The sequence below is a fragment of the Diadema antillarum genome, unplaced genomic scaffold, assembly GCF_040938485.1.
Source record: "Diadema antillarum isolate AM-2024a unplaced genomic scaffold, OU_Dant_1.0 seq00001207_RagTag, whole genome shotgun sequence".
Classification (NCBI taxonomy): domain Eukaryota; kingdom Metazoa; phylum Echinodermata; class Echinoidea; order Diadematoida; family Diadematidae; genus Diadema; species Diadema antillarum.
The window spans coordinates 740,714-768,311 of NW_027272000.1; the positions used below are offsets into that span (position 1 = coordinate 740,714).

At 36.8% G+C, this 27,598-nt stretch overlaps 2 protein-coding genes across 2 annotated transcripts; both read right to left on the minus strand.

Annotated features, from left to right (window-relative positions):
• Positions 1-6,082: 6,082 nt before the first annotated feature.
• LOC139744745 (muscarinic acetylcholine receptor M1-like) lies at positions 6,083-7,324 on the minus strand. The gene has a single exon (XM_071655168.1). The coding sequence runs from the start codon at positions 7,322-7,324 to the stop codon at positions 6,083-6,085; it is 1,242 nt and encodes a 413-aa protein (XP_071511269.1).
• Positions 7,325-15,022: 7,698 nt separating this feature from the next.
• Positions 15,023-20,941, minus strand: LOC139744746 (C-type lectin domain family 19 member A-like). Its single transcript, XM_071655169.1, has 3 exons — positions 20,872-20,941; positions 18,042-18,367; positions 15,023-15,286 (listed from the first exon to the last, which is right to left on the minus strand). Exons 2-3 carry the CDS (start codon positions 18,321-18,323, stop codon positions 15,023-15,025), a joined length of 546 nt encoding a protein of 181 aa, XP_071511270.1. The 5' UTR covers positions 18,324-18,367; positions 20,872-20,941.
• Between the last annotated feature and the right edge of the window lie 6,657 nt (positions 20,942-27,598).

A 27,598-nucleotide genomic window follows, 5' to 3' on the forward strand; every position in this document is an offset into this window, starting at 1 on the left:
CTTTACTTTTGAACAAACAAAAATCGTTCAGAGAGAAAAGTTCCCCCAAAGTACGATTCAGACACTGTATACGTAGAATTTGAGAAACGCATCTTAAGGGCTGTCATTTGCGCGGAAAATTTGACACGTAGAGAAATTTACTTTTACAAATGAGCGAACTTTCTTGTTCTATCTAATCGTTCAATACAAACAGAAAGCAAATTTTCAATACTACAATGGTTCTTTTCAAAATGAATCGGTTCAAATGCAAGTAGCGTTGACATCAGTACAACGTCAATAACCAGCTGAACTTTGAATTGCTGATTCTTTGTCATCTAAAAGCGTGTACGTCGTCCATTTGCGTAGCTTAGAGGAGCTAATAACACTTTAAAAAGCTTTTGTGTTTCTACCCCGCTCTGCAATTACCACTGGAGGTTAAAAAGAGATGGAACCTCTTCCTTCCGCTCCTTTATTGTGAGATGTTTTATTCATGAATGCCACCATAGATGGGTCTAGACGAGCCAGATGAATGAAGCAAACCTTTTTCCCTTTATCCGGTGTTTTTAATGGGCAATTGAATGACGCACAGTGGTATGCAGGTAAAGTGATCCCTGGATATGGATATGATTACTTTTATCTGTGGAAGTGGATGTTGGTATATATATATATGTGTGTGTGTGTGTGTGTGTGTGTGTGTGTGTGTGTGTGTGTGTGAGTTAGTGTGCATGTGTGTGCGTGGTGTTTTCTGTTTTCTGCGTAATTTATTTGCAGGCATGACTCCTGATGCTACACTGACATGAGAGTACAAATCAACGATGGCAACACACACCCACATAAACTTTCGCACACAATCACATACATACACACACACACACACACACACACACACACCAACCGTAATATCATTATATATACATCATTATTTTTGGGTCTTCATCATTTTTGGGTCTTCATATCGATAGTGATTTATCTTGGAGAACCCATGTTAATTATGTAAGCAGAATTATTGCTAGAAATACCGGGGTTCTTAACAAACTTAGCTATTATTTTCCAAGTAATATTCTACAGAGCATATATTCAACTTTGATATCTCCCTATCTCAACTATGGGATTCTGGCGTGGGGAAATGCTTCTAAAAACCTTATCGATTCGTTATTTTTTGTACAAAAACGAGCTGTTAGAATTGTTAACCACACTGGATATTTATCTCACACGAACGAACTTTTTGTAAGTAATAAAATTTTGAAAATTCCCGAGTTATTTTATTACAACGTCGGCCTGTTTATGTTTCAATTTTCAACTGGCCAATTACCAGACGTATTTTCCCAAATGTTTACAAGAAATTATACAGTTCATGATTATCCAACTCGTCAACGTTACGCATATCACCTTCCACGTACCCGAACAATTTTCGCGAAAAAAACCATTATGTTCGCTGGGCCCAAATATTGGAACGAACTCCCTATGGAACTTGTAAGTTGTACCACTGTAACCTCATTCAAACGAAAACTGAAGCAATATCTTCTTAGCAGCTACATTGTACGGCATGCATAGTGTATAGTTCTTGTTACTCTTTACATGTTACCCCTTGTCTATCCCACCTTAGTCCGGCGGGATCCTAACCATGAACACTATTTTTGAACAGTCTGCCTATTGCGCAGTTCATGCACCTATTGTTCCACTCGGTTATCGAAACTCTCGCGCGTGACAGCTGTCGGTTACTATGGTCACACGGAATGCTTGGTTTTAGGACCCATGCTGGAATGTTACTCCTGAGCTTTCGGTATTGTTTACATTCACGACAAATCTCATTATCCCACCTTCTACTTATGTATTTATGACATACAGTTACGCCATTTTCTATACTCTGCAACACACCCCTTGAATCTCTGCAGTCGTTGCTCACTGCTGCAACATGTGACCTTTCAGCTTTCTGTTTTTCTGTATCTTTATTTAGTGATATATATTTAATTGGATTTTTTGTTTTGTTTGTTTTAATCGGTTTCCCCAGATATAGTTGGTCTTAAAAAACATCCGTACTTTAAACTTCCCCTAATCTGATTACTCACGGGACCTGCGGCTGTACAAGCTAATGCTTTTACGCAGGCCCCATCATATTTTTTTCGCATTATGACCACAGTGTAATTCGCATGCATACAGACCTCATGTTTATACCAAATCAAACTTCTGTACATTCTGATGAAGTCTCATCTGAATTATGTTTTGTATAATTTTCGTATTTATATACTTTATTGTGATATATGTGAGAAATATGAAAATAAATTGAAATGAAATGAAATTATATATACATACAGATATGTATGTAACATATATTTAAAATACATTCAGCAAAATAAGAAAGCAAACACTTTTTGAAGTTCATGTTTCTCATAGAATGTTTGGCTCAAGTTTAATGTATCAAAATATTAAAGGGGATGTCTAGTAACTGATCAGTGGGAATCAGTGGGAATGCTGCGGGATGATTGTTTCAATTCTTGTGGGATTCATTTAAGAGTACATTATATATCTATTGTTGTGTGAAAATTATTTGCTTCAGAACGGTCTCATATTAAAGTAATGTGCAGTTTAATGTTTCCAGGTTAGCATGCCTGTACAGTGACGGGGCGATCGTTAACGGGTCACAAGGATTGGAACAATCATCCCCCAGTATTCCCACTGATTCCCACTGATCAGTTACTTGCCATCCCCTTTAAAGGTAATTTATTTGGCTCTCAACCTGGTAGGTCAATAAAAAGGGAAACTTTATGCATAAGTGAACACATTTATTTTTCTTTTCAAGGCACAAAAGTATAGAAATTGCTGAGTGTGTGTGAATATATATTCATACATATTGTAAGTAGCTACTTCCACACATACACACGCAGAAAAGTTAATATGCTTTGCGTTATTTGTTCTTTCTCTCTTTAATACACATAAAAAAATTTAGCTTGGTATTAGGAGAAACACTCATGCTGCGAAATGCTTGGAGGGTTTTTTTTTTTTGGGGGGGGGGAGGTTGTTCGTTTTATTTTGTTTTGTTTTATTTTTGTTGGGAAGGGGTTGCAAAAGTGGTAGGTGTCTATAAAAACTTCCCCCTGCTAAAGACTTTGGAGGAAAGAAAAACCAAGACGTTTATTCATACCCCATTAATTCATCTATTCTGTTTCATATATGTTTAATCATATTTTGTTTATACACAAACAAAAACAATAAATTATACAAAGTACACATGTCAATTCATACAGCTAACCAATTTGAAAATACAAGTCGCAAAGTATGATAGAAGACATAACTAAAAATGGTTATATAACGAGAGGCAACGTAGGCCTACATATCGCAATGGTGACAAAAAAAAGTAAATATAGAGACGGAAAAGAGTGATTTATTGAAAAGTAGAGTTGGATCACTCGAAAAAAAAAAACAAATATAATACATATTTCATAATATGAGTGCATGTTTCTTTGTGTACGAATTACTGAAATTGAGGTGAGGTATACATTATTGAGAGCATTTTTCCTCCAAAAATATCGACCTATGTTTACAAGACATGTTAAAGTGAAAAGTGTTTGAAAAGCGTTACGACATGATATGAGATGAGATTTAATCAGTGAATTAATAAACAAAGAATAGTTGGTTTGATGCAGCATTCCTCCCCCCCCCCCAAAAAAAAAGACCACTAAAAACCGAGGCAAAAAAAAAAATAAACAGCAAAAAAGGATTCTTACTGGCATTCGATAATGTCATGGCCGCATATTATCCTGACAATGGCGACCGAAAAAGTTTATTCTGTGCAAATTCTGGAAGATATTAAAGAGAAATTCTTTTCAAGTAATATGTTGTTTGGGTGAGACAGTAAGACGAATTGGTACTTCAGTGTGACGTATGTGTCGAGCAGCTCTCCAGTCAGTTTGTACTCAAAAAGTATAAACAATTTTCATTTTTCTTCAGAAATGTTTTTGATAGTTGTTTTTAATAGTTTTTGATATAGTGATAACCGTTTTGCATGTCCCCCTCAGTGGATAAGTTCTGTCCGGCAAAATATTGAGAAAAATAAAATTTGCGAAATTGTGTATAAAATATCAGCAAAATGATTGGAGAACTAAATACTTGAAACCTCTATCGCAAAATACTAAAAGTTTTCAATTTGCCTTATACTCTCTAAACTTCAATAGTTCATAACTTTGTGTGTATGATGTTTTCTCACATTTTCGCTGATCCACTTGTGTCGGTCTCATATGGACCTTTTTTTTTCTTTTTTCTCTCTATTTTCCCCTATTGTCAGACTCATTGGCCTTGATTGCCTTATGTCGGACTCATCTCATGGGCCTTATTTACCTAGCGTCGAGTTGGCGGGCCTTTTTGCCTGGTGCCAAGCTCATGGGCTGCATGAATAGTGGGATGCATGAGACATGGACCTAGCATGAATAAAACAAACTCAAAAAATTACACAGTGATCTTACTTTCACAGAAACGGGAGATCTTGTACATTGACGGCTTCATTAATTTCTACCGAAATGTTGTGAATCATCGTGTACTTAGCTTCGAACAAATAAAAGATAACACGAAGTATTGTTTGAGTGGATGCGGAAGGATACATATTTGATGCAAGGGATATGCATTCTATTTTCATGAAATGAACATTAGCGTCAAAAATGGAAATCTAGTTGCCATTATTGTGTCATCAAAGTGATGATATATCTCTTAAGTGGTTACATTTGAAATTCAACGAATTCTCAAATTTAAATTTCCATGTTGTTTTCTTACCTTTCTTGGTATGACTAATACTCTATGTTACACATGTACGCGGGTGAGTCCGTAAAGGTGATTTGACCTGATATTAGGGTGTTTTTTTTTTTTTACTTTAAATTTCCCAGACACTCAAAATATTCACAAGGCTTGCCTGTTGGTCCTGTTCACGTGACATTCTCTATATTTCTTTTTCTTATTACCACAGGCATATGGATACTGACTAACCATCACAATTCATTAATTACCAGACGTTTTGTCTCTCACCATCTTTACTGCTGAAAAGCAACCTTCACAAATATAAACTAAGTTCTGAAATCGCACAATAGTGAAAAATTGAGATGACCAATTAAACCTGAGTACCATGTTTGTTTTAACCCATCACCTAAGTCCATTATTCTTTTAAAGGTTGTGCAATTCTTATCTATGGTTTTACCTCTGTGCATTTTGAAAATACCGTAATTCCTGCTACATAGCAGACAAGAGCCTTAAAAGCCCCACGTCTAACGCATCTTCAATCCACGTTTAAAGTGAAATGCCCAATATAAAAGACTTTATGATGACGTAGTGTGGCAGACTAGCCTGATGAAACATAATTACATTCAAGATCTTCCATACCGCCGTTGACATACGACAGCTAAATTGATAAGCATGAAAAGAATGTTAGAGAGAAACAAGTGATGGTGTAGACAAAGAAATAAGGAGCATCATCTCGGCTTGACAGTAAACAAAGAAAGTAATTGAGAGGAAAAGGGAGATCGTAGAGTGAAACATGATAAAGAGCTGAAAGCATCCAATGTGTATTTCCCCTTCTGAACACAAATAGTCTACGATGAGCACTGGCAGTACAATATTAAAGGGAGAGCGCCAAAGTGGTTTCTGCTCATCAAACCTTTCAAAGTATGTGTTATCAACGGGGCCTCTGTTTAAGTTTCAATAATTCATATTATCCGTATAGCCACTCAAAACTTTGTTGGAGTATAGCTAATGCTTCGGACGCAGGACGCGCACCTTCTAGTAATGATCCTCTCACAGATAATGTACATTCTAACATCTTACCATTTACTGTCAACGGTAAACATGAATTCTGGCTGTCACTCTATAGGCATTGTAAGAGAAAGTCCACAATCTCTATGACTCTTTGCTCAGAGTGAATACAAAGTACTTTTCAGACGAATGTCAACATTGTAATCGGCCCCTGGTATAACAAGAAGACTACTGGTGTCACAGATAAAACAAGACAATGGTGACATTTGGCGAATAAACTGAAATAAAGGTTTGCGCAAGTAGAAAATACTAGGTGAAAGAGAGAAATTGGCCTGTAGACTGCGATCGCTGTATTAGAATGTCGGTTTGGTCAGCGGCATCTTTTGCAGAAGAAAGCGGCGATCGTCTCCCGGATGAGAGGCTGGGCCATAGCGTAGGCCATTGGGTTGAACAGACTGTTGCTGTAGGTGATCCACCGTGCCACTTCTGTGTAGTCCATTGCGTCGTTGATTATCTTGTACGTGGCTGGTGATATGCTGTAGATTGTGAAACTCATCGAGTTTGGCAGCCAGGTCAAGGCAAAGGCAACCACGATGAAGGTAAGGGTTCTCATAGCCTTTCGCCCTTCGGCCGAAGTCTCACGCTTGGCCGGGTTCGTCGTCCGCGCCGATACTGTCTCTTCAAGATTATCAAGATGAACACTCCCGCCTTTTCCCCCGATTTTGCTCGTCTGTGCTTGACTCTGGAAACTAGCCATGTCCATACTTCTGTGATTTTCTCGCGACACCTTTTGCGAAATGGTTGATACTTCATGAGGATCATTGAGGGCATCCGATCTTTCAACATTATTTCCTTGAGAGGAATCTAGCTCTGTGGTGTTCTGCATTTTGATATTTGTTGGAGTTGGACACGATTTTGGGTCCGACATTTTGTCGAGTGTTGACCATTTCTTTGCAAGTGATTTTGATAATCGTCCACTTGCCGTGGATCGGATCTGACGGTAGATGCGTAGATACAAGAACATGATGAGCACAAGAGGGCATACGAATCGGATGGTGAAGGTCATCACGGCTAAACTCAATGTCCTGGTGAAGTTCGGCCTTGGCAAACCCACTGCTGTGGTGAGGCCACTTGGGGCAAGGACGTCCCACACCACGTTGAAGAACATCCAAAAGACGAACGGAATAAGCCACGTGAAAATATTAATGACTGTCGCCAGCGCCCTGCTCCTCTTTGTATAGTGCTTCATCGGATAAAAGGTTGCTAGGTAACGGTCGACGGTGATGACAACCACGCCCAATACTGAAACTCCTAGACTGCTGTTCTGCATCATCAGGAGGGCCACGCCCGCTTCCCGCCCAAACACCCAGCCATCATAGAGGATGATGGTTGAGCGGAGAGGCATGATTAGGGTGCCAACCAGGATATCCGCTAAGGTCATATTGAAGATGTAATAGTTGGTATAAGTCCAAAGCCGCCTTTGGCGAGCAAAAGCCAGAAGTATCAAGGCATTGCTGAAGATAGTTACAGCAGAGAGGGCAAGGGTCATGAGGAAGCTGTAACTCACGACTGGTTTCGTAGACTTGACGATCGTTACCTCTGTAGTCTCCATGATATTTATTGCGTCAAGACAACCCTGGACGATCGTCCTCGGTGAGAGCAGAAAGAATCCTAGGCAGAATGAGTAAGATTCTAAGTGAGTGTTCAGAATAGTTTCAGGTGAATGATGTCATCACATTTTCAAATTTAAATACCTTTGCCTACATTCCTATTAATAATTGCATAGCTGAGTAGGTGAGAGTTGCCCTGGAAGTCCGCACTTGGCCATCCTGTTCAAATTTAGATTTAGATCATCATTCATATGACAGTTTCACCTTTCAAATTGTACACATGACATTCCCATTACTCCCCCTAAAAATCAATGACATTGGAATGCTTTTTCTTTTTCTCAGAATTCTATCTGTTTACATATACAAAGTTTTGTTTCATAATCTGCAGCTCATCACTGATGATAACCGAAAAGGGCATGTTCTTTTAATTCTTTTGAATGTTGGTATTGCATATTTGATCATGTGACCTAATTGAAAAGAATACACAAGTAGTGGCAACTAAACTAAATTAATGGATATAAAAAACAGCAAAAACAACAATAAAGGACCAAATGATAAATCTAAGAAACGGTCATAAATGAAAGTACATGAATTTAGTAAAGAAAATGACGTGAAATCAATAAGTTTCTATGACCCTTTGAATGGCAACAGCCAGGCTGACAAAATATAGAAAGATGGAGTAATTTTACTGCCTGCCATCTGCTGGCTAGTGACAAAGTTTTCTTTTTTAATAAGGAAATATATAGAATAGATAGATTAAAAATAGAACAGCCAGGGTGGATTCCACTAATCTTATCAACTAAGAAAACAGATAATGACACGAAACTTGAAAAAAAAATGGAGTGTAATTGTTTAAAAAACCCAGAAATGGTTTGTTGTATTTCATCTCTTAATTCTGTATTGTTAGCCAATCAATGTTGAACTTTAAAATGGTGGGGAAAGGGAAAAAATTACTCACTTTTAATTGTTCCTAAGATTATACAGTTGCAATTGTACCCTTTCTTGGTCAAAATTTTAAGTTTGGCATTCTTTGACTGTTTGATTTATCCATTTGGTCACATTATTTTTCCACCAGATAATAGTATACGTCTTTGTGTCATGCTATGTAAAATATCGTCCACTTTACCTTTAGCCAAGAATGAATTCGAATATCTTGACTGATTAACTTTTTTTTTCAAAAAAATTATCAAACTTTAAACTTTACTTTTGGTTGGCTCTTACTTTATTTTAAAAGAAAAATCAATTTATGTATCTTTGACGGACTCAACTTTTCAACAATCACACAAGTTTCAATTTTGCTCCACTCTAGGATAGTGTAGTAGTCCTCACTATGATGACGTACTAATGAATATCTTAAGGAAGGTTTACCAAGACTCATTGCAATATACTCTACAATTTAGGACATATTTTGATGAAACGGTTTTATATCTTACTGATATTAAAAATGCTCTCTGTTTATCTTACTTTCAAGAAATGGGTTCATAGTTTTTTTCTCTTTCCGGTTTTTGTTTGTTTGTTTGTTTGTTTTTTAGTCTGTTGCCGACAGTTATAACACTGCCACTGTGTTTTAGAGACGCTACTGTCTCCAGTGTGGTCACATATACTCTCAGTGTCAGTGCTGTTTCTAAACTACCTAAATTGGCATAAAAGGGAAATGAAACTCAAGTAAATTTCAAATAATAAGTATCTAAAAATCACCCGAACTTTCCCATAAAGAAATTTTTACTAGGCATGCAAGGACAGTTTATCTTAGTACTAGGAGACACCACATCTTCCCAATACCAACTGGGAATTTACTAGAATGTTTGTTTGTGTTATAGTAGAGTATTATGAATTGTGATTTAACATGCACAATAAGGAAAAAACAAGTATATCTATGCTATATTTCATCATGTTGTTGATCACTAACGTGTACCGTCAAACTGGCCTGAGGTTTGTCGCATTGAATATACGTACAGGAAGATGGAAAAACGTTTTACTAGAAGATCTGCCGAGAAAAGAAATATCCATAACTTTGGATTGACTACGTAAAGCGGGCCTAAACCATGTCAAAGAGGCCCCTATACAAACATTTCTTTAGAGCTCAGGCTGTAAGAAGCAAAATGTAGCAAAGCCAAAAAAAAATCACAATAATAATTATGTTAATGAAAAAACCCAAATAAATGACTAAAACATACAAAAGTGTTACCTTATACGGTTGAGGCTTCCAGAAAATGACGATAACCAATGTCCAGAATCCTGACGAGTGCTTATTTGCAGTGGAAGTGAAAGTAGATGCTACAAGTGTCGTTTTGAGGCTTTTATAACCTCTGCAAAATATTATAATTTATTCATCCTCAGAACCTATCACGTGACCACTTGCCCAGGGTTGATCATTTAAAATTCTGTCCGTGTGACGAGCTCCATATTTGGTATCCAATAGACATATGTCTAAACGTGTCTTCTGCATTGACACGTCAACTTAGATAATATGCTAATACCATTTTCTCTTATGTTTATATTTCTTTGTTACTATTCATGACACGCTGCTACCGTCGGACTCGTTTAACGCGAAACGCAACGTTCCTTCCAATCTCTCTAATGCTTTTAATGCGAACAGCAATCAAAACAAGCTTGCTTTTATGTACCTTGCATCATATTTTATCTCTTGTTTGTTTGTTTGTTTGTTTTTGCCTCCTTTCGTACCCCAACATTACATAATCATTCATTGTTTCGCCATCTGATTTTGTGCTTACTTTTTTTATTTTAGTTTATCCAACACTTTATCGAGAAATGTTAGAATAGATCGAGTGAATTAATAAATGAAATCAAACTTTACATTGCCTACAAAAGTGTTCTTTAGATAGTGCCTATTTCTTTGGGTCAGGAATTAATTGCTCATCTTCTGTAGACACATGTCATTCCTGTATAGAGATTGGAATAAAACCTATAATTATTTAACCATAAATGCAAAGTAAAAGAAACACATGACTCCCAAAGGACTTGGAGAATTATTCCGAGTGACAGTGACAGCTGTGTTAATTTTGACGATGTTGATATTGTGAGTCTGCTTATCAGAGACATAACGGTGTTTTAATGTGTGGTAAAAATATGAATGATTCATTAATCGAACTGTTGAAGAAACAAGGAAAAAATTGGTCCTGGTTGTACCTATATGATCACCTTTGATTTTGGTTTCAGGACGAATTTGCATTATTGCCTCTAAAGAATACTACGCCAAATTTGGGTTTAAGGTAAAAGTAATAACTGAAAACTACGACGTTTTGCACCTCGTGTGGAAATACTGCCTTCTTGAAACTCCGGGGGTTCTTTATCCTACAGCCTTTTTATTTGTTTCAACGGAAAGTTCATGTAGGGCCAACATGTCCGTCAATCTTTATTTACTCTAGGGTGTCATATATCTCGTAAGCAGATTGTGAGTATTTGTTTGGTTTGAAACAACGAAAAATCTCCCTCGGTTTTCCATTGTTCAAAGTCCGTGCTTCATCACGTAGGCTTAGGTAGTGATGGTAACGTAGATATCATCATTGTAAATGAGTGTGTAGATACTAGTATTTTTGCTCTTTTTCATATTGTGTTAGTGCCTGAAAACTCAGTGTACAGGCCTATACACTTTGTGGTGGACAATAATAGTTTATTTCTTGCCTATGACTTGCTCTGGCTTCGAAATGAAGTAGTGGTATGTTATTTTGCTTACAGGCGATGCTACATGTCTGCGCATTAGTATTACTGCGATGACGTTATAGCTATAGATACTAGTATCGCGTTAGCTATTATTACGGAAATTTTCTCATAGACACTTCGTGCGTGCGCGAGTGCGCACACCCAGACACACACACACACACACACACACACACACACACTCTCTCTCTCTCTCTCTCTCTCTCTCACACGAAAAAGTGTTGTAGCGAACACGAATTATATTCCATGATTCTTTCGAAGGCCCAAACATTACATACACTGGATGTCTTGGTCAAAGATCGCTGACTTTAGTTAACTTAGTTCCATTCAAGTTTATTTGATTCATTTATCCTTTGCTTGTTTTGAGTACCGTCTGGCATAGAAAATCCCATATAGCAAGCTACAGACTGTCCAAAGTCCCTGACACAGAAAGACTTAAACAGCAAATCCATTTTTATAATATATGTTTCACTACTCATCCTTAAATTGGTCTATATTTTCTTTAAAACTTTCACATCCTTTTTGATTTTTTTTTTTTTTTTGGGGGGGGGGGGAGGTGTGATCATTACCTTTTTTCATATGAGTTTTTAATCCTCCGTGTGCTGCATTAATTTCCAGTCCACAGGTATGTGTGTGTAAAATTTATGCGTATTCTGACTCATTGGCAAAGAAAGGGTTAATGCATTGAAGGCGCAGAGGAGAGAGAGAGTGAGAGAGAGTGAGCTGAAGAAGCATCATAGACACGCCCACGTAACTCTAGGTAACCATGACGCAAAGTCAGTAGAGGCAACTTGAAAGGTCAGATTATACTGAGTCCGTGTAACTTCCTTTTGTAATTATTTCAAGTCAAGATATACGTGTTGATTTCAGAATGAGAAGGTTTTAAGATTGTAAAGAAGTTAGATAAGAAGAAGAAGAAGAGGAGGAGGAGAGAACTTTAATTCTTATAATACCACGCAAATATTGGGATAACATTATTTATACGTTCTCTGGATGGCATTCATACGGCTTTTTAAATCCTTGTTATTGTAAAGGCATTCGGTTCATTGATCATGCTCAAATATATATCTTTCATATCTTTGGAGGTAGAATGCAGAAAGAATATTATTACTTCTTCAAGAGTTGAAATACCTTCTACAGTGTTTACTTCTCCTCTCATTATATATTTAAAGGTCAGAGCAATTACATACCGATTTGTCGATGTCAGCGACTTTTTGAATACCTTTTCACCCCTAAATGAAGTCAAGGTCTTAACTTGTTTGATTCCACTTTCTTTTTAAATCTATTTCACAATGCATCAGTCACAGCGATCATCCAGCAGTGCTATTGTAGAGTGTCTTCTTCTTCTTCTTCTATAGTCACTTGCCATATCCTTCTTCTCCATATTAATCTTCTTTGTTATCTTCCCCAGGTTCCGATGCGTTAAGAATGACGTGCGGTTTATATAATTCAAAGAAATAAGTCGAGATGAATTGAGTGCATTCAGGTGTCTCTTTCTTCTGGAGCTATAGTGATGAGCAATTAACGAAAAGCACAGCTGGAAAGCTCCATTGACATCGTGCAACAACAAGAATACCGCCCATAGAATACCCCCTCCCTTCCCCTTCAGATTCATTCTTTATACTTTTCTTTTTCGCTGCGACTCTCTTTGTGATGATGCTATATAATGGCAATGGTATGCGAAAAAGATATTGCCGTCGACATTCTGTAAAGAACAGATGATTTGATTTGATAGTAAGAAATATTTTGACCATGCCCGAGAGTGTTTCATCTTGGGTTTATTTTTCAACCATCTATCGAGGGTTTTGTCATTCGGTGGATTTCATGATTTCAAAAGAAAATTAAACAGCCGTATACCACTTACCTCAAAAGGCATATCCGACAATGAACGGCTGCATAAATATGTATGTATGCAGTCAATATTATCTATATCTATTCACAACTGTTATTATACGCATCTAGACTTCCTACATATAATGTGCTTTACAAACGATGTATAAAAACAATCTAATATCTATCTTTATGTATGTATTATATATATACATATATCTATATATTTAACATGATTTATTCATATTAAACACAAGTTATGTTTGTTTATCAAATATCAGTGAGAACGACTTTGATTGGTCAAATTTCATTATTATACATATATGTATATATATATGTAAATATATATATATATATATATATATAAATGTATGTATATGTGTATTATAAAGTGTGTGTGTGTGTGTGTGTGTGTTTGTAGTGGTTAATTCAGAATCTTAGACGCGCCTGGATATGTAAACAGAATGAAAATTGAAATTGAAAATAAACTTATTAGTCATACAGAAGCATTCAATCACTCATGCACGGTTGGATTGTGCCGATTTGGTGGGTAGTATCGCGACTGGAACCAAACATGATTTTGTTCAAAGCCCCCCCCCCCCCCCCCCCCCCACCGGAGGGGAGGGGTGCCTGTAAAGGGTGCATTTCGAGCGAACGGGCTTTCAAATACTTTTTCTTCTTTATGTAACAACAATGAGGAAAGTGATGATTACAGGAAATTTTATAAAGTTTAAGATTGTTGAGGAGAAAAGAAGAGTCAAGTAGCTTGCTTTTCAGGACACATGAAATAATAAAGAGATATTTACAAAGTTTATTTCATTCAGGGCAAATGGAAAAACTGTATCTGAATTAAAAGTGCTGTTTGCCTGTGTGTGTGCGCGCGCGCGCGTGTGTGTGTGTGTGTGAACTTAAAGCATGTCTGTGTATTGTGTGTATGTGTGTACGTAAAGCATGTTTGTGTACATTGATGTTTGCTTGTGTGTATGTGTGCATTTTATGTGTGCGTGCCCGCATCCACGCGTTTCTGTGTTTACAGTTCATATGTACGTTGCGTGAATTTAGCAGTTAGGAGTGAACAAATATTCCTTCGTAGTTCAAACAACTCAAAGAAACTGGCAGAAATAAATGATGCAGTTAATGGCTTCTTCTCTTTCTATAGTCTTCTGTCGTTCTTCTATATCATCTTCTTTTTCAGCCACATGCTTTCTTTTCTTTATTTCTTCTTCATCTCTTCTCTTCTCTTTCTTCTCCTTCGCCTTACCTCTCCATCATTATCTATTTCCTTGCACCATTGTGCATTTATCATTTAATCTTGTTGTATCCTCTTTCTTCCCCATTGTCTTTTCTCTTTCTTCTTTTCTTTCTGTCCCTTACATTATACATTTACCATTTATAAGTCTTAATTCTAATAATAATGTTTCAACAGGAAATTATTGCCATTATTTTCGTTAAAACCATTCATTATGACCTAAAAAATGTTTGCTTTTATAGGTGTCAAAACGTAACGCTTTTATAGAAAATGAAAGAAATTTCCAGTCGCACATGTATAGCTCCATGATTACATTTTACATCAACAATGTTAGTCGTAAATAATATGCAGCGTGAGTTTTTAAAATGTGACCTTTTTGTTTTTGATCAGTATTTTATATAAGTTCCTTACTAAACAGCAAATAAAGATATAAATCAACGCACTCATGATTATCTGTCGTTGATTTATGCTGGCTGAAATTAGTAAATAGATTAAAAGATAAATTCTCTCTCTCTCTCTCTCACACACACACACACACACAATGATTTTGAGAAAAGAACCTTTGAGCAATGTTTCATCTCATCCACCCCGACCCCCCCCCCCTTCCCTTGGCAGAAACAGAAGAATGAGGCAAAAACAAATGAAAGAAGCAAAAATAAAAAACAAGGAATGAAAGAACCATCAAAACTAATACTGACTAAAGTGAGCGCCCTATCACCACCAGTGACACACATCAACATGTCGAAACATTCAAAGATACAAATCATGTAGACTTTGAACTTTTGTTTTATTTATTCATCATTTTGCTGCGTTATCATCATACCGCTACTGCAAGCTATCATTAATAATAGGTTCTAATGACCACGCCCATTACTCAGTAGATTGCGTCTGATTTTTGCTCACTTCCTTTCCCTACGTCATTTTATTCTCGTTTTCCCCCTTACGAGCTAGCGGGCATTTCGCACATGAAAGGAATTTCTACTAAGTAGCTTCCCGTGCATCGCAGGTCGTTCCAACCCCTGAGATCATCATCCGTGGCGTGTCTCCGCAGAACCTGAACGCAGTTCTCGATGCCGGCGACATCGTTGGGTTCGTTGGGCTGCCAGTTGAAGTACCCGGCCGGTGTCCCATCGGTCCACTCCCACTCGCCATCGGGGTTGTTCCGGTGGAGCCCCATCCAGTAGCCGTAGAGACGTGGGTCAACCTGTGAGAAAATGATTTCATTCCAAGCGAATTCAACCCGTGAATAAAGATAAGGCTGTCTTGAACGATATTTTCTATAAAAGCAGTTATACCAGAACAAGGATGGCGTACGCCATAAGTCAAGTTCGTCAATTCCTGCATTGATAAACATAGGATGACTTACTTTTGCTCTTTTGTAATGTTATATTGTGCTTTTATTAGGCACGATAAAGGTTAACAATACAATGAGATTATATAATAGTTCTTTTTATGTGTCTGTTTTATGTGTGTGTGTGTGTGTGTGTGTGTGTGTGTGTTGGTCGTGCGTTTTTTTGGGATGCATGAAATGATACAAGATATTTCACACATTCCTAACAATAAATGCTTTCTATAAAACTTCTACAGATATAATATTATACCAAATCTTGTTTTCGTGTACTTTCATAGTAAAGAAGGTAAAGGGGAAATATTGGCTTTGTTATGCCACGTTCATTTCAGTTCAAGTTTGTTCGATGTTGTACATTCTCTATATCGATCATATAGGATAATCTGAAATAAGTACTATGTATGAAAAGTTTTTTTTTGTAATTATTTGCAATGTTTGTCGTAACTAACTGTAAATAGATATGGCTCTATAATGTGATTTTGGCAATTTGTTTTTGTTTGTTTTTTAAAGTGATGTACGCTTTTACAAGCTCTTTTTTCAGCACTCTTGTACAGATTTATAATAAGTATGTAAAAATAAATTATGCTAAAAATGGAGCTTGTAAAGCGTATACATGACTAAAAACACAAACTGCCAAATTCACGTTATCATTTGTTAAAGGGGGCTGTACAGTACTGGTTGAGGCGGGGATTCATATTTTGAACATTCCTAAGTGAGATAATGAGAAACCTCTTATAATATGAAAGAGCATGTAATTTTAAGAAGGATTCAACGTTTATTGAAAATTGGTTTTCAAATGGCTGAGATATCCAAAAAAAAAGTGATAATAATAAAAGACTACAGGCCACGCCTTTTATTAGGATCTCTTTGTTTCATTTTGTTTTTGGATATCTCAGCCATTTCAAAACCGATTTTCATCAAATAAAGTTTTGATATCCGTCAGAATTGCATGCTCTTTGACATCTCATATAGAGTGGTTTCTGAATATCTCGCGAAACGATGAAAGCTAAGTCCTCACCTCGACCAGAAGAGTACACGCCCTTTAACACTGGATATGTATATATCAAAGATATATGTATATATCAAAGATATACGTAGATTAACTATGTACTACATTATACTAGGTAATAATCATTCAAATGCGAAAATCGAGGAATATGAAACAATTGTGAGTTATGACTACATGTCAACGAATGTTATGATAACTCCCATGTGGCTATTCCGGTGAATGAGGTAATAATGTCAAATTATGGTAATATATTTCTCGACGATTTTTTCAGAAGAGTCATTATAGAGTGGAGTTCGGCACAAAACAGGAATATGCGTGATACTCTTCTTTGCTTTCAAGTAAGGAGGCAAAACACAGTGATGATTGGCCATAAACCAATGAATTGTCCATATTCATCAGACAGACATATCAAAGGGGAAAGAGAAAAAAATGAACGAATGAGGTGGAGACCTGCTATCACACTGTTGGACAGTGTGAAACTCCCGCATCTTACAATATGTGAGGTCGCACTGATATATGTGAAATAGGGGCCAAACCTGTAAGGTCCGTCATGGGAATAACTATTCAGCCATCTCCCTTTTCCCTATGTGAGATGTACCATCGCCATGGAGAGCAAACTATGGCCTTGCCGTTGGACGAGATTCTTTTCCTCATTGTCAACATACCGAGCTTTTAATTTTACTTGTTACGATTCTGATCTTCAAATGAGGAGCGCACTCTCGCGGTTTGATCCTGAGAAGTCTGTTTAGACGATGCGTTGAGAATGTTATTCCGAATGTTTGTTATTTCATTTCATTTCATTTCATTTATTTCCACATTAAAAACAACAATCATTACATTTCAAGTCATAGTATAAACATATTCATTGTGGGGGACCAATTAAAGCCTTTCAGGCTTGTTGGGAATAGGCCCCAAAGTAAATACAAGACTTTCTCAACTTACAATATATAGATACAAAATATATAGAACACAAATGGTGCACAATCAAAGCAGGATGAAGAAGGAAAAAGAAGAGAGTAAAATACTGGCAGAATATACAAAACCATGTTGCTATTACATACGGAAAGTGCGTCTAAAATTGTTTCTGAACTGCTGTAATGATTTGTAGGTTTTCAGTTCTTTTGGTAAAGTATTCCACAAAATGGGACCTTGATAAAAAATTGTTGACTTGGCTAATTCGGTTCGATAAAGGGGAGGATGAAAATTTTGTTGGTTTCTTGTATTATAAGAATGGATACTGTTATTCAGATAAGGAAGAAAGTATGTTATTCCCAAGGCCCGTTAATCCGAAAACGAAATTGGGTTCGTGATTCCTAAGGGTCGTCAACAGACCTACGCACTTTTTCATCATTATCAGATTAATGGACCTTATTTCACTTTCGGACACGTGTCGGATAATCGTGTACCTTCTGAATATTCAAACGCTCCGATTAACTGTTATAGCATCTAAATACTTAGATCCTTTGGAGTGACGATTTCTCGGAATAAGGAAACTTATTTCATATTCGGACTAACAAAACTTTAGAATAACGAACATCACAGCAATGATCATAGCAGATGAGCTAAAGGTCCACACCCACGAGCCATTGACGACATCCTTACCTTCCATTCGGGCGTGTCTCCGGCAATGGATCGGAAGAGGTCGTAGGCGAAGACGTTCTCGGCGTCGTTCGCGATCGACACCAGCGAGCCCTGCTCGTCGGTATACTCGAGACACCTCCTCAGCGCCTCTGGCTGGTCGACCCTCTCCTCGTAGTACCGGTAGCAGCTGCTCTCGAAGAGGCTCCATCCAGAGGGGCAGGAAACTGGATGACAACCAGTCCCCCGGGCCGCGCCCGCCGAGAGCGCGATTAAGAGCCCCAGGGTCACGAGGAGATGTTTCATCCTTAATCAGTGCGTGCGTTAAGGGTCCTCAAAATGAAACTGAGCTGCTGAAACGATATCCATTGACCTTCACTAATGACTACCATCATTTTTCATCAAGGAGTAATCAATACAAAAAGAGACCAAAAGGTGAAATGAAAACAAGAAAAAAAAAAACAGCACCAAAATCTAAAAATACATATAGTGCTCTTCACACTACAGGGCCGTGTCGTGTGGAAAACGAAAAAAAAACAACAACTAATAATAATGATAGATAAGAATTTTAAAAAAAATCGTAGGAGGAAGGCGTGATTGTCTTTGAAGTATTGCAGTGCGCACGTTTTGACTTAACTTTTGATAACATAGATATTCAAACTTAGCATATCGTTAAAGAAGAAGAAGAATGCGAAGATTAGGTCTGCGAGAGAGTTTCAACATGGACAGGCCCATGTTGATAGACTTAAAGGCACAATTTACTATTTGTAGATGAAATAAAAATCCAGCTTTAGTGCTTCAAAATAGTTCTGAAATTAGAGTTAGGGATAGAAACAACGGTGAACCAATGTAAAATTTTGAATCGTTATAATTAATGTTAACTATATTGTCAAATACACAAAGTGTGAAAATTAGTTATAATAAAAATGTTTCTAGACTAAACCGTCTACAGTTATGGTTTATTGAGAAAAATTGTGATATATCCTCATATTTTAGACTTTATTACGAAACTTTTAAATGATAGGATGTTTTGTGATATAACTGACCTACACATATTCATCAGATGTGAGAACGCGAACATTTTTTTTTTTTTGAAATCACTGTTCCCAATGGTAAACAATACCTTTAAAGGGATGGTATAGTTTTGGTTGAGATAGGGATTCAGGTTGTAACATTTTGTGAGATGATTAAAAACCACTTATGTGAAATGTTAAAGAACATGCAATCCCAGAGAGTAGTTTCTTTGAAAAAAAAAAATCTGTTTGAAAATGGCGGGGATGTCCAAAAAAACAAAACAAAAAACAAAACAAAACAAAACAAAGAGCTACAAATAAAGCCGGGTCCCACCTTTTCTTTTCTTCGGACCACTTTGTTTTACTTTGCTTTAAGAATAAAACTTTTGATTCCTCGTAGAAATTTTCTTTGATATTTTCACATAAGTGGTTTTGTAATTATAAGTATATCTCACAAAAAGTTCAAAGTTGAATCACCATTTCAACCAGAATTATACTGATTCTGATACGGATACTGTTTGTTATTTCTGCCTTTTCCAAATCACACATAACAAAAGAATACATATACATGATATATTTTGAAATTAACATTACACGACGCAAAAGCTAGATAGCATACTGTCTTACACATGAATTCAAGGTACACATACACTATGAACATGACAGTATTCGATGTATGAGACGTATAGCATAATACATATCACACACACACACACACACAGAGAGAGAAGGAAATCGTGGAATTAACAGTTATAGATTATGTATATAATGATTGATTATTCATTCAAAATATGTCATGTCGTTACACTAAACAAATTTCAGAACAAAAAGAAAATAAAAGAGGAGGATTTGAATGAATTGATTTTAAAATTGAGCATTTTTAGACATTACAATAACAGAAAAGCAGGAGACCGGGATCATAAGCAGCAGCTTGACATGGATCGGAGCCTCGGGGTAAAATTCGAAACTTAAATTCTATTTGCATAACTGTAACTATAACTGACGTGTCTAAAAAATATATACCATCCCTTTACTTGTATAGATGATTTGAAATTCGGGTTCAGTGGCAACTATCGTATAACAATAAATTTCAATACTTTTTGAAAACATAATTATCCTGAACTCATAAGTGAAATCTGCCAACAAACTCTCTTCGGGAATACACCCAGTTGTCGTCCTCAATTTGGCTATTCCAATAACCGTTAACAGTGAAAGGAAACTCTTTGCCACAAAACTGGCTTCAACCATAAAATCAATGTTGTAGCTATGTTTAATATTGTCTCTTCGAGTTGGTTACCAGTAAACCGTGAGCTACTATATTAGTCATTTCCATGTTAAATCTGGTTTTTAAGAGTTGTAGCCATGGAAACAATACTCGGAAATGTTATGTTTGTAAGTTTCTTGTTGGAATCATTAACAAGAGTTTCAAACAAGATGTCTCACTAAATCAATCTCCAATTTTTTTTTTTTTTTTTTTTTTGCAGAAAAAGAACAACAAGTTAATACAAAGGAGATAATTTATGTGCGTTCATTTTCATAGCTCTGGTAAGGAGACCCGCCAGCTTACACCTCATTAAAGTAAAATTGAACCAAACCGATCCACTCAGCTCTTCACTCTGGTATAACAGAGTACCGATCTTTCGGGAACACACCAGCCGAGTGAAAACTTTAGCAAACTTTGTCTCTTTCACGGGAGAAGAAGTTCAGAATATTAATCTCACCCTTCATCCAACTGTAATTGACCACATGGAAGATCAGCTATGCAGCTGCTGAATATGGGCTATCCAGCCATCTTCTCAGGTGGAAATGAAACAAACAAACCAACAAACCCTTCTTCTTACCTGCTGGCCAACGCTTTGTTCGAACCTGGCTGGAACTGGACCTATCTACCCCAAGTTCGTATAGCACCGCTGAAAGTTAGGAATATGGTACATTGCAGCTAAATTATTGTACTTTTAACTGTGGATACCTGTCTGACGTGTCAAAAATACCTCGCGCATGCGCAAGGCGAACAGAGTCGTGGGTGGATAGACCAGAACTATTCCGTTTCCAATTTTGATATTGTCAATCCATTTCGGACGAGAATGCTTACAGGTAGTGAATATCCGAATATACTTTCAAGTTTATCATTTGCAGAGATAAAATTAGATTACCACATCATACCCTCGCCGAACGTTAGCTATATTGTAGGGACCTATATACATCTTACAAACTCTGCTCTTTAGTAGGTCCCCTACATTTCATGTTTGTAAAATTGTCTTCTCTTGTATTCTTTGTAATTACGACGCTATGTCCAGTCTTATGTTCAATCGATTGTATCATGTTATTTGTGTTTGAGATGTGGAACAATCAAATCAAATCAAAGCAAATCAAATTTTATGCAGGTCCTGTCTTTCCTAACTTAATGATAATGATCACAATTTTTTAATCAGAAATAAAAAAAAAAAGAATAGATAGATGCAAAAAGAACTGAACGTTTTCTCGTATCTCCCTCCCTTGAACGTCCCCGTTATTTGTGTGAAATTCAACAGTGCTGCAACCGACACAAATACAATATAAGAAGTAGAAGATCCTGTTTATTGATCATCCTATCAAAATATCTCTTCTGTAGACATATCAATGAATGTTAGAGCACGAATTTGTCTACATGTAGACATACACACACATACACACATTAAAAATACATCCATTTGAAGTAATTCATTTCCTTTCTCCTTTCTTTTATCCGATCTCTACGGTAGTCATTCCTCCCTCCTATCTTTTTTCCAAAGTGTATCATGTACGAGGGCTGCATGCGAATCAAGCTACACTTAAGCTGTTAATGTAGCCCTTCTGCATGTATTATTCATTGTATCGCTGATTCATTTTGCTGTACATTATAAATGTAATGACGAAAAACTACTTTGTTTAAAAACGACTTACGTTTATGTATATATGGCACCAGCAATGTCATGTAGGCCTACGTGTATAATCAAATCAAATCAAATCAAATCAAATCAAATCAAATCAAATCAAATCAAATCAAATCAAATCAAATCAAATCAAATCAAATCAAATCAAAACTTGATGTCTACTGCGATAGTCAGATAGTTGATACTCAAACACACTGTCATTCTCGTTGTTGTTGCTGTTGTTGTTTTTCTCGGGCGGGTTGGTACAGTATCTCATTCTCACTTTCTCTTCTCGATCTACATCCAAATCTATGATTCACTACCCTCATATTTTGCGGGAACGAAACAGATCTTACCAATACCCCATCGAACTTGTCGACCTAATGCGATTTTCAAACGAAAATAATAATAATGATGATGATGTGGTGAAGGTACCACTGCAAGGTCTATGCGTGAATATCATCTGTTTAGTGTTAGAAATGCAATTAACTCATTGAAGAAGTTATTGTATCAATCGGTACTCCGTGACCGGTTAAGAGTGTACTCGCGACTTTCAAGTCTGTCTCGCCTTTCCACTTCACTTCATTTCCAGGTCAATGATTTATGTGGTCGCAGCCACATCCCAAAGAGTAAAACCACTTTATTGTGGATAGCCTATTATTCTATAGTTTGCCGGTTTTTAATTTGCAGAGGAATCAGATTGAAAAGATTTGAGTAAATGAGTACCGCGTACAAATATTCCAACATTTTTCATATTATACAATACTATATGGCAGTCTGACATAACATAGCTAATAGTATGTGACATAGTGAATATTAGAGATTTGGTGTCGCCATTGATGGACAAGACTATAATGTCCATTTCGTCTTGCAAGGACAATGATATTCTAAAGAAATATATTTCATTCATTTCATTTATTTGTTCAATCTCCAACAGAACTTGTAAATACATTTTTCCTTCCACATAAAATGATAAGTACATAATATGTCAATATTACAAATACATATATATGTCAATATTACATATATGTAAAGTACATATATGTCAATATTCCCCCTCAAAAAGGAACATAGAATACATTTCACAAAATAAGGTGATATTACTCCCCTGACTTATAATTGAGGATAGTGAGTGTTCTTCCGTTAAGCCGAAGTGAAACTACGTTGATTTTTTTTTTAATCTGCAACATTGTTCTCTACGTGATCTTTACCAATTAACGCTTAACATTATTTTACTGATTGTTTTGATTGCTGCTTTATTATACGCGAGTAATGTTGGGATTATAGTGTTTGTGGAAGCTATAGACCTTAATCAGACATTGGAAGTGCTGGAGAATAATTTCTGTTTTTGGTGACATATGAAAAATTTCGTAATTTCCAATGATATGTGGTTTGTCTCACTTTAATGCCAATAGAATGGCAGAGAAACCGTTGCGAAAGCCGATCACCACATAATGCAGGGCACACAATGAGAAAATCGGATTCTGTTTCGAAAAGCGCATCAAACGTGCATGTAGTTTAGCATGCTTCGACAAAACCGAAAAGTTTCCAGTTCCCAAACATTCTCTCCGTTCTTCCTCCACTCTCCAATTATCACGTGGTCCCCGCACCTGTACACGTTAAATGGTGATAGGGCCTTTTCTGTTATTTCCCCACTTCTTTGGAATAAACTCCCTTTCTATATTCGTAACGCTGGAAATGTTGATAGGTTTAAGTCATTGTTGAAAACTTATCTGTTTACACAATTCTGCTGTTGTTGTTGTTGCTGTTGTTGTATCATATTTTACTTTAACGTTATACTCCCCCCCCCCGATTGATGCGCTTAAAAACATCAGTATTAAGCACTATATAAATGTTATTCATTATCATTATCATTATTTCCATCCAATTTGAATTCAGATTGGAGATGATAATCTTATATTTAGTATAAGTAAGATTTTTTTCTTTCTATAGTTAAGTCATGTTACTCTGCAGTATTGTATTGTATTGTATTGTATTGTATTGTATTGTATTGTATTGTATTGTATTGTATTGTATTGTATTTATTCAGACACAAAAACAACATGTGTACGGGTGCACAAGGAATACAAATGGCACTAATACCCATGTTTGTGTCCCTGAAATACATAATGCACCAATTTATACAAGTTAGAAATTAAAATCGGAATTTTAAATTCCATAATATCTAAAATACAGTTGTACATTTACAATACAATTAAAGAAAATGGAATTAAAGGGGTTGTAGAGTATTGGTTGAGGTGAGATTTCAGCTTTTAACTTTTTGCAAGATACTATTAAAAAACACTTCATAAAATGTCAAAAAGCATAAAATTCTAAAAGGAATTCAATTTTTATTTGGTGAAAATCGGCTTTGAAATGGCTGAAATATCCAGAAACAAAGTAAAAAAAAAATGATCCTAATAAAAAGTGCGTCCCGTCATTCATTACTTCTAGAGTCATATATTAGGACCGCTTTACTTTGGACATCTAAGTCATTTCGTAACCGATTTTCATCAAAATAACTTTGAATTCCTTTTCGCGACCGTTCCATAAGAGGTTTCGCATTATCTCAAAATATCATCATCAAAAACATTGGAAACATCGAGCCCCGTCTAAACCGACACTGTAGACCCTACCTATGTGACAAGACGCGTTCTCTCTCTATCTCTCTCTCTCTTTCCCCTCATTCTCATCCCCTCGCATACACACACACACACACACGCACACATACACAAACACATACGCGCTTACATGTTGTACATGTATATCTATTGTGCTTTATTTCTATCCAACAAAAAAAAGTAATACAAATGCAACTCAGATTTATCTACTTACAATAACTGAATCCTTTTATAAATTTATTGATATTACGTTGTAGGCAGTATCATGTTTGTTTAAAAGTATAGAGGACATACAAACTCTATAGGGCTTTTTACACTTGTAAATTTTTGCTTAGCCCCGGACCAACGGTGGGGCTAAGGGGGGGGGGGGGGGCCTTAGCCCCACCGTTGGTACGGGACTATCCTTAGCCCACTTTCTGTTTACACTCGTTTTTGCCAAAGTGGGCTAGCCCCACCGATAGTACGGTACTATCTGGCCCTGCAAAATAGCAGGGGTTAGCACCGTAATTGCGGTGCTAGCACCGCAATTGCGGTGCCAAGCAAGTGAGTGTAAACAGAACGAAAAAATAATCCTGGGCTAAGCGACGGAGACGAAGTCCGACCCTCACTGACCAATCAGAAACGAGGTAATCAAGTGCTGCCGGTGCGTGCGTGTACGTGTATAGTACACAGCGTAATTATGAATATCCATGTGGTTTGGAAAGTCCGGGGCTAAGAAATACGAGTGTAAAAAGGTCAGTTTTCTCCTTAGCCCCGGACAAGAGATAGTACGGGACTAATTGGCGAGTGTAAAAAGCTGAAAAAATTGGTACGGGACTAACGATAGTCCTGGGTCAGAGAAAGTCCGGGGTTAAGAAACACAAGTGTAAAAAGCCCTTATTATGAGATGAATGATAAGGCACAGGTCTAGACACCATTGATGAGCCGTGTGTATATTATACCAGGATTTTATAGTGACAAAATATCAATACATGCAAACACACAGTTGATCAGGCAATGAAAAAAGAAGAAGAGAGAATCACTTATGATGAAAAGATGCAATATATCGTAGTAGAAAGAGAGAACACTGTGACATTGCAACATAACCGAGGTAAAAGATAAGTAAAATTTAAAGGGTAATTTTGGGTGATTAAAGGGCTCACATAGTATAATGATATATCTAATTCGATTCAAATCTAATTCAATTTTTGATAAAAACTTACTAAACTTGATAACATTTTTGCACTTTATCCGTGACAGAGAATAATGTAAAAAGACAATGTGAATTGAACAAAGTATACAACAATATTGAGGTCTTATAGTAACGGTACATTGTATGAATATACTGAAGTTATCAAGGCGAGATACTGAACAATATCATGCAATGCACGAAATGGGGGGAGAGAGAGAGAGAGATTTAGACAGACGAGAAATATATCAAAGAGAGAGGAATGTATTGATGTTGTCATGCTGTTTAACAGTGTCTCCTCCTCAACTTTACAAGGCGCAAAGAAATATTGTACAAAGTGGTAGTATGCATAATAGGCCTACGATCATACTGTACCATTATTTATCTTGGTGTTCTTGCCAGAGGGCAGTATTTCCGTTTTACCAGTACGCGTATAGTCTCATTGTTTCCTGTGATGAACTCTTGGAGGAATTTCGTTGCAGAAATTACCATTAATTGTTATCTTTACCACCGCCAGCGCCACGATTTTTAAAGTGGGGACCCACTCCCGGGTTCCATGAGCTATCAAGCAAAAATTTAAAAAAAAAGGTCTTTTGAACTGCGCAAAAACCAAAGCCTTATATACCGCGCTCACACTTCAAGGTTTCTACCTATTTCTTTCTAGTGCCACTTATGATATATACGGACTTCCGGGGGGGGGGGGGGGGTTAGGGTTATGTTTACATTATTCGTATGTGAAAAAGAAGACATGAACTGTTTAGATTCATTAAATCTGTACTAAATTAGGGGGAAAGCCCTTAAAAATGCCCATTTGTGAGAAAAAGAAGAACTTCTAAAAATGCGTTGCCAAAATCAAAACTCACCTATTCACCGAGCATTAATTAGAGACTTGAAAATTCTGTAACGATAACAATTATGTACAACAACAAACTGTTTACATTAAAGAAAATTGTACTTTATAATATATGATACACTCACAAAGAATAGAAAATTATTTATGATAAAAAGATGCAGCGCCAATCATACATGACTATAGGCCCTAGTATAGGGACCTACATTAATATTCTTGAGACTTAAATCACCTATTTATACCTTAATCTCGTATCATTTTCACATTATTTTTTTGCTCTGATATGTAATACAGGGTTCTTTTCACCCTGTGAAAAGTTCGTTGACAGAAAAGATGTTTTAGCATACTACTGCAGGTAGTGGGCAAAAACCTATGGCCAGTGGAAGTTTAATAGAGCCGCTGTCATATGAGCAGGTGGTGGTTGCAATATCTATCAACCCGCTCTGGTTGCAATGTGTCTACTGCCATCTGCGTTCACTTGTAAATATTCCTCCATCGGTCTCTTTCCTTGGTGTGGTGCTAAAGTAAGGGACACAAGTTGAGAATGTGCCACGAATTAAACTTTCGCATTTGTATAGACATAATTTTTGTGATTGTAAATATGCACATGGTGATTCTGTATGTTGTACATCTTTCAGATCATGGGTTTTTCACGAGAAATCATTTGCAGAAGTTGCACAAATACACATTTTCCAGTGGTTAGATTAGTACGCGTGAAATGTCTCGTGTCGTGCACAGAAACTTGGCATGCATGCCGGCATAATGCATGCATGTAGTGAACAGAGCGCGTTCATCCACATCACATGCACACTCCACTACGTAGTATAGTGAGGTGCCCGTACCTCGTCAGGGGCCCGAATACCGTCACCCCGCTTAAAATTGTTTTAAGCGCACTAAACAAAAATTTATGACCGTGACTGTGTTCTGTACGCTTGAAATTGGCAGGGCTACCACAACCAAGCAAATTGTGGTGAAAACCGAACAATTTTTCGCAAAAATCTGAAATTTATATCGGAATAGGGTTCTACGTGTTTTATT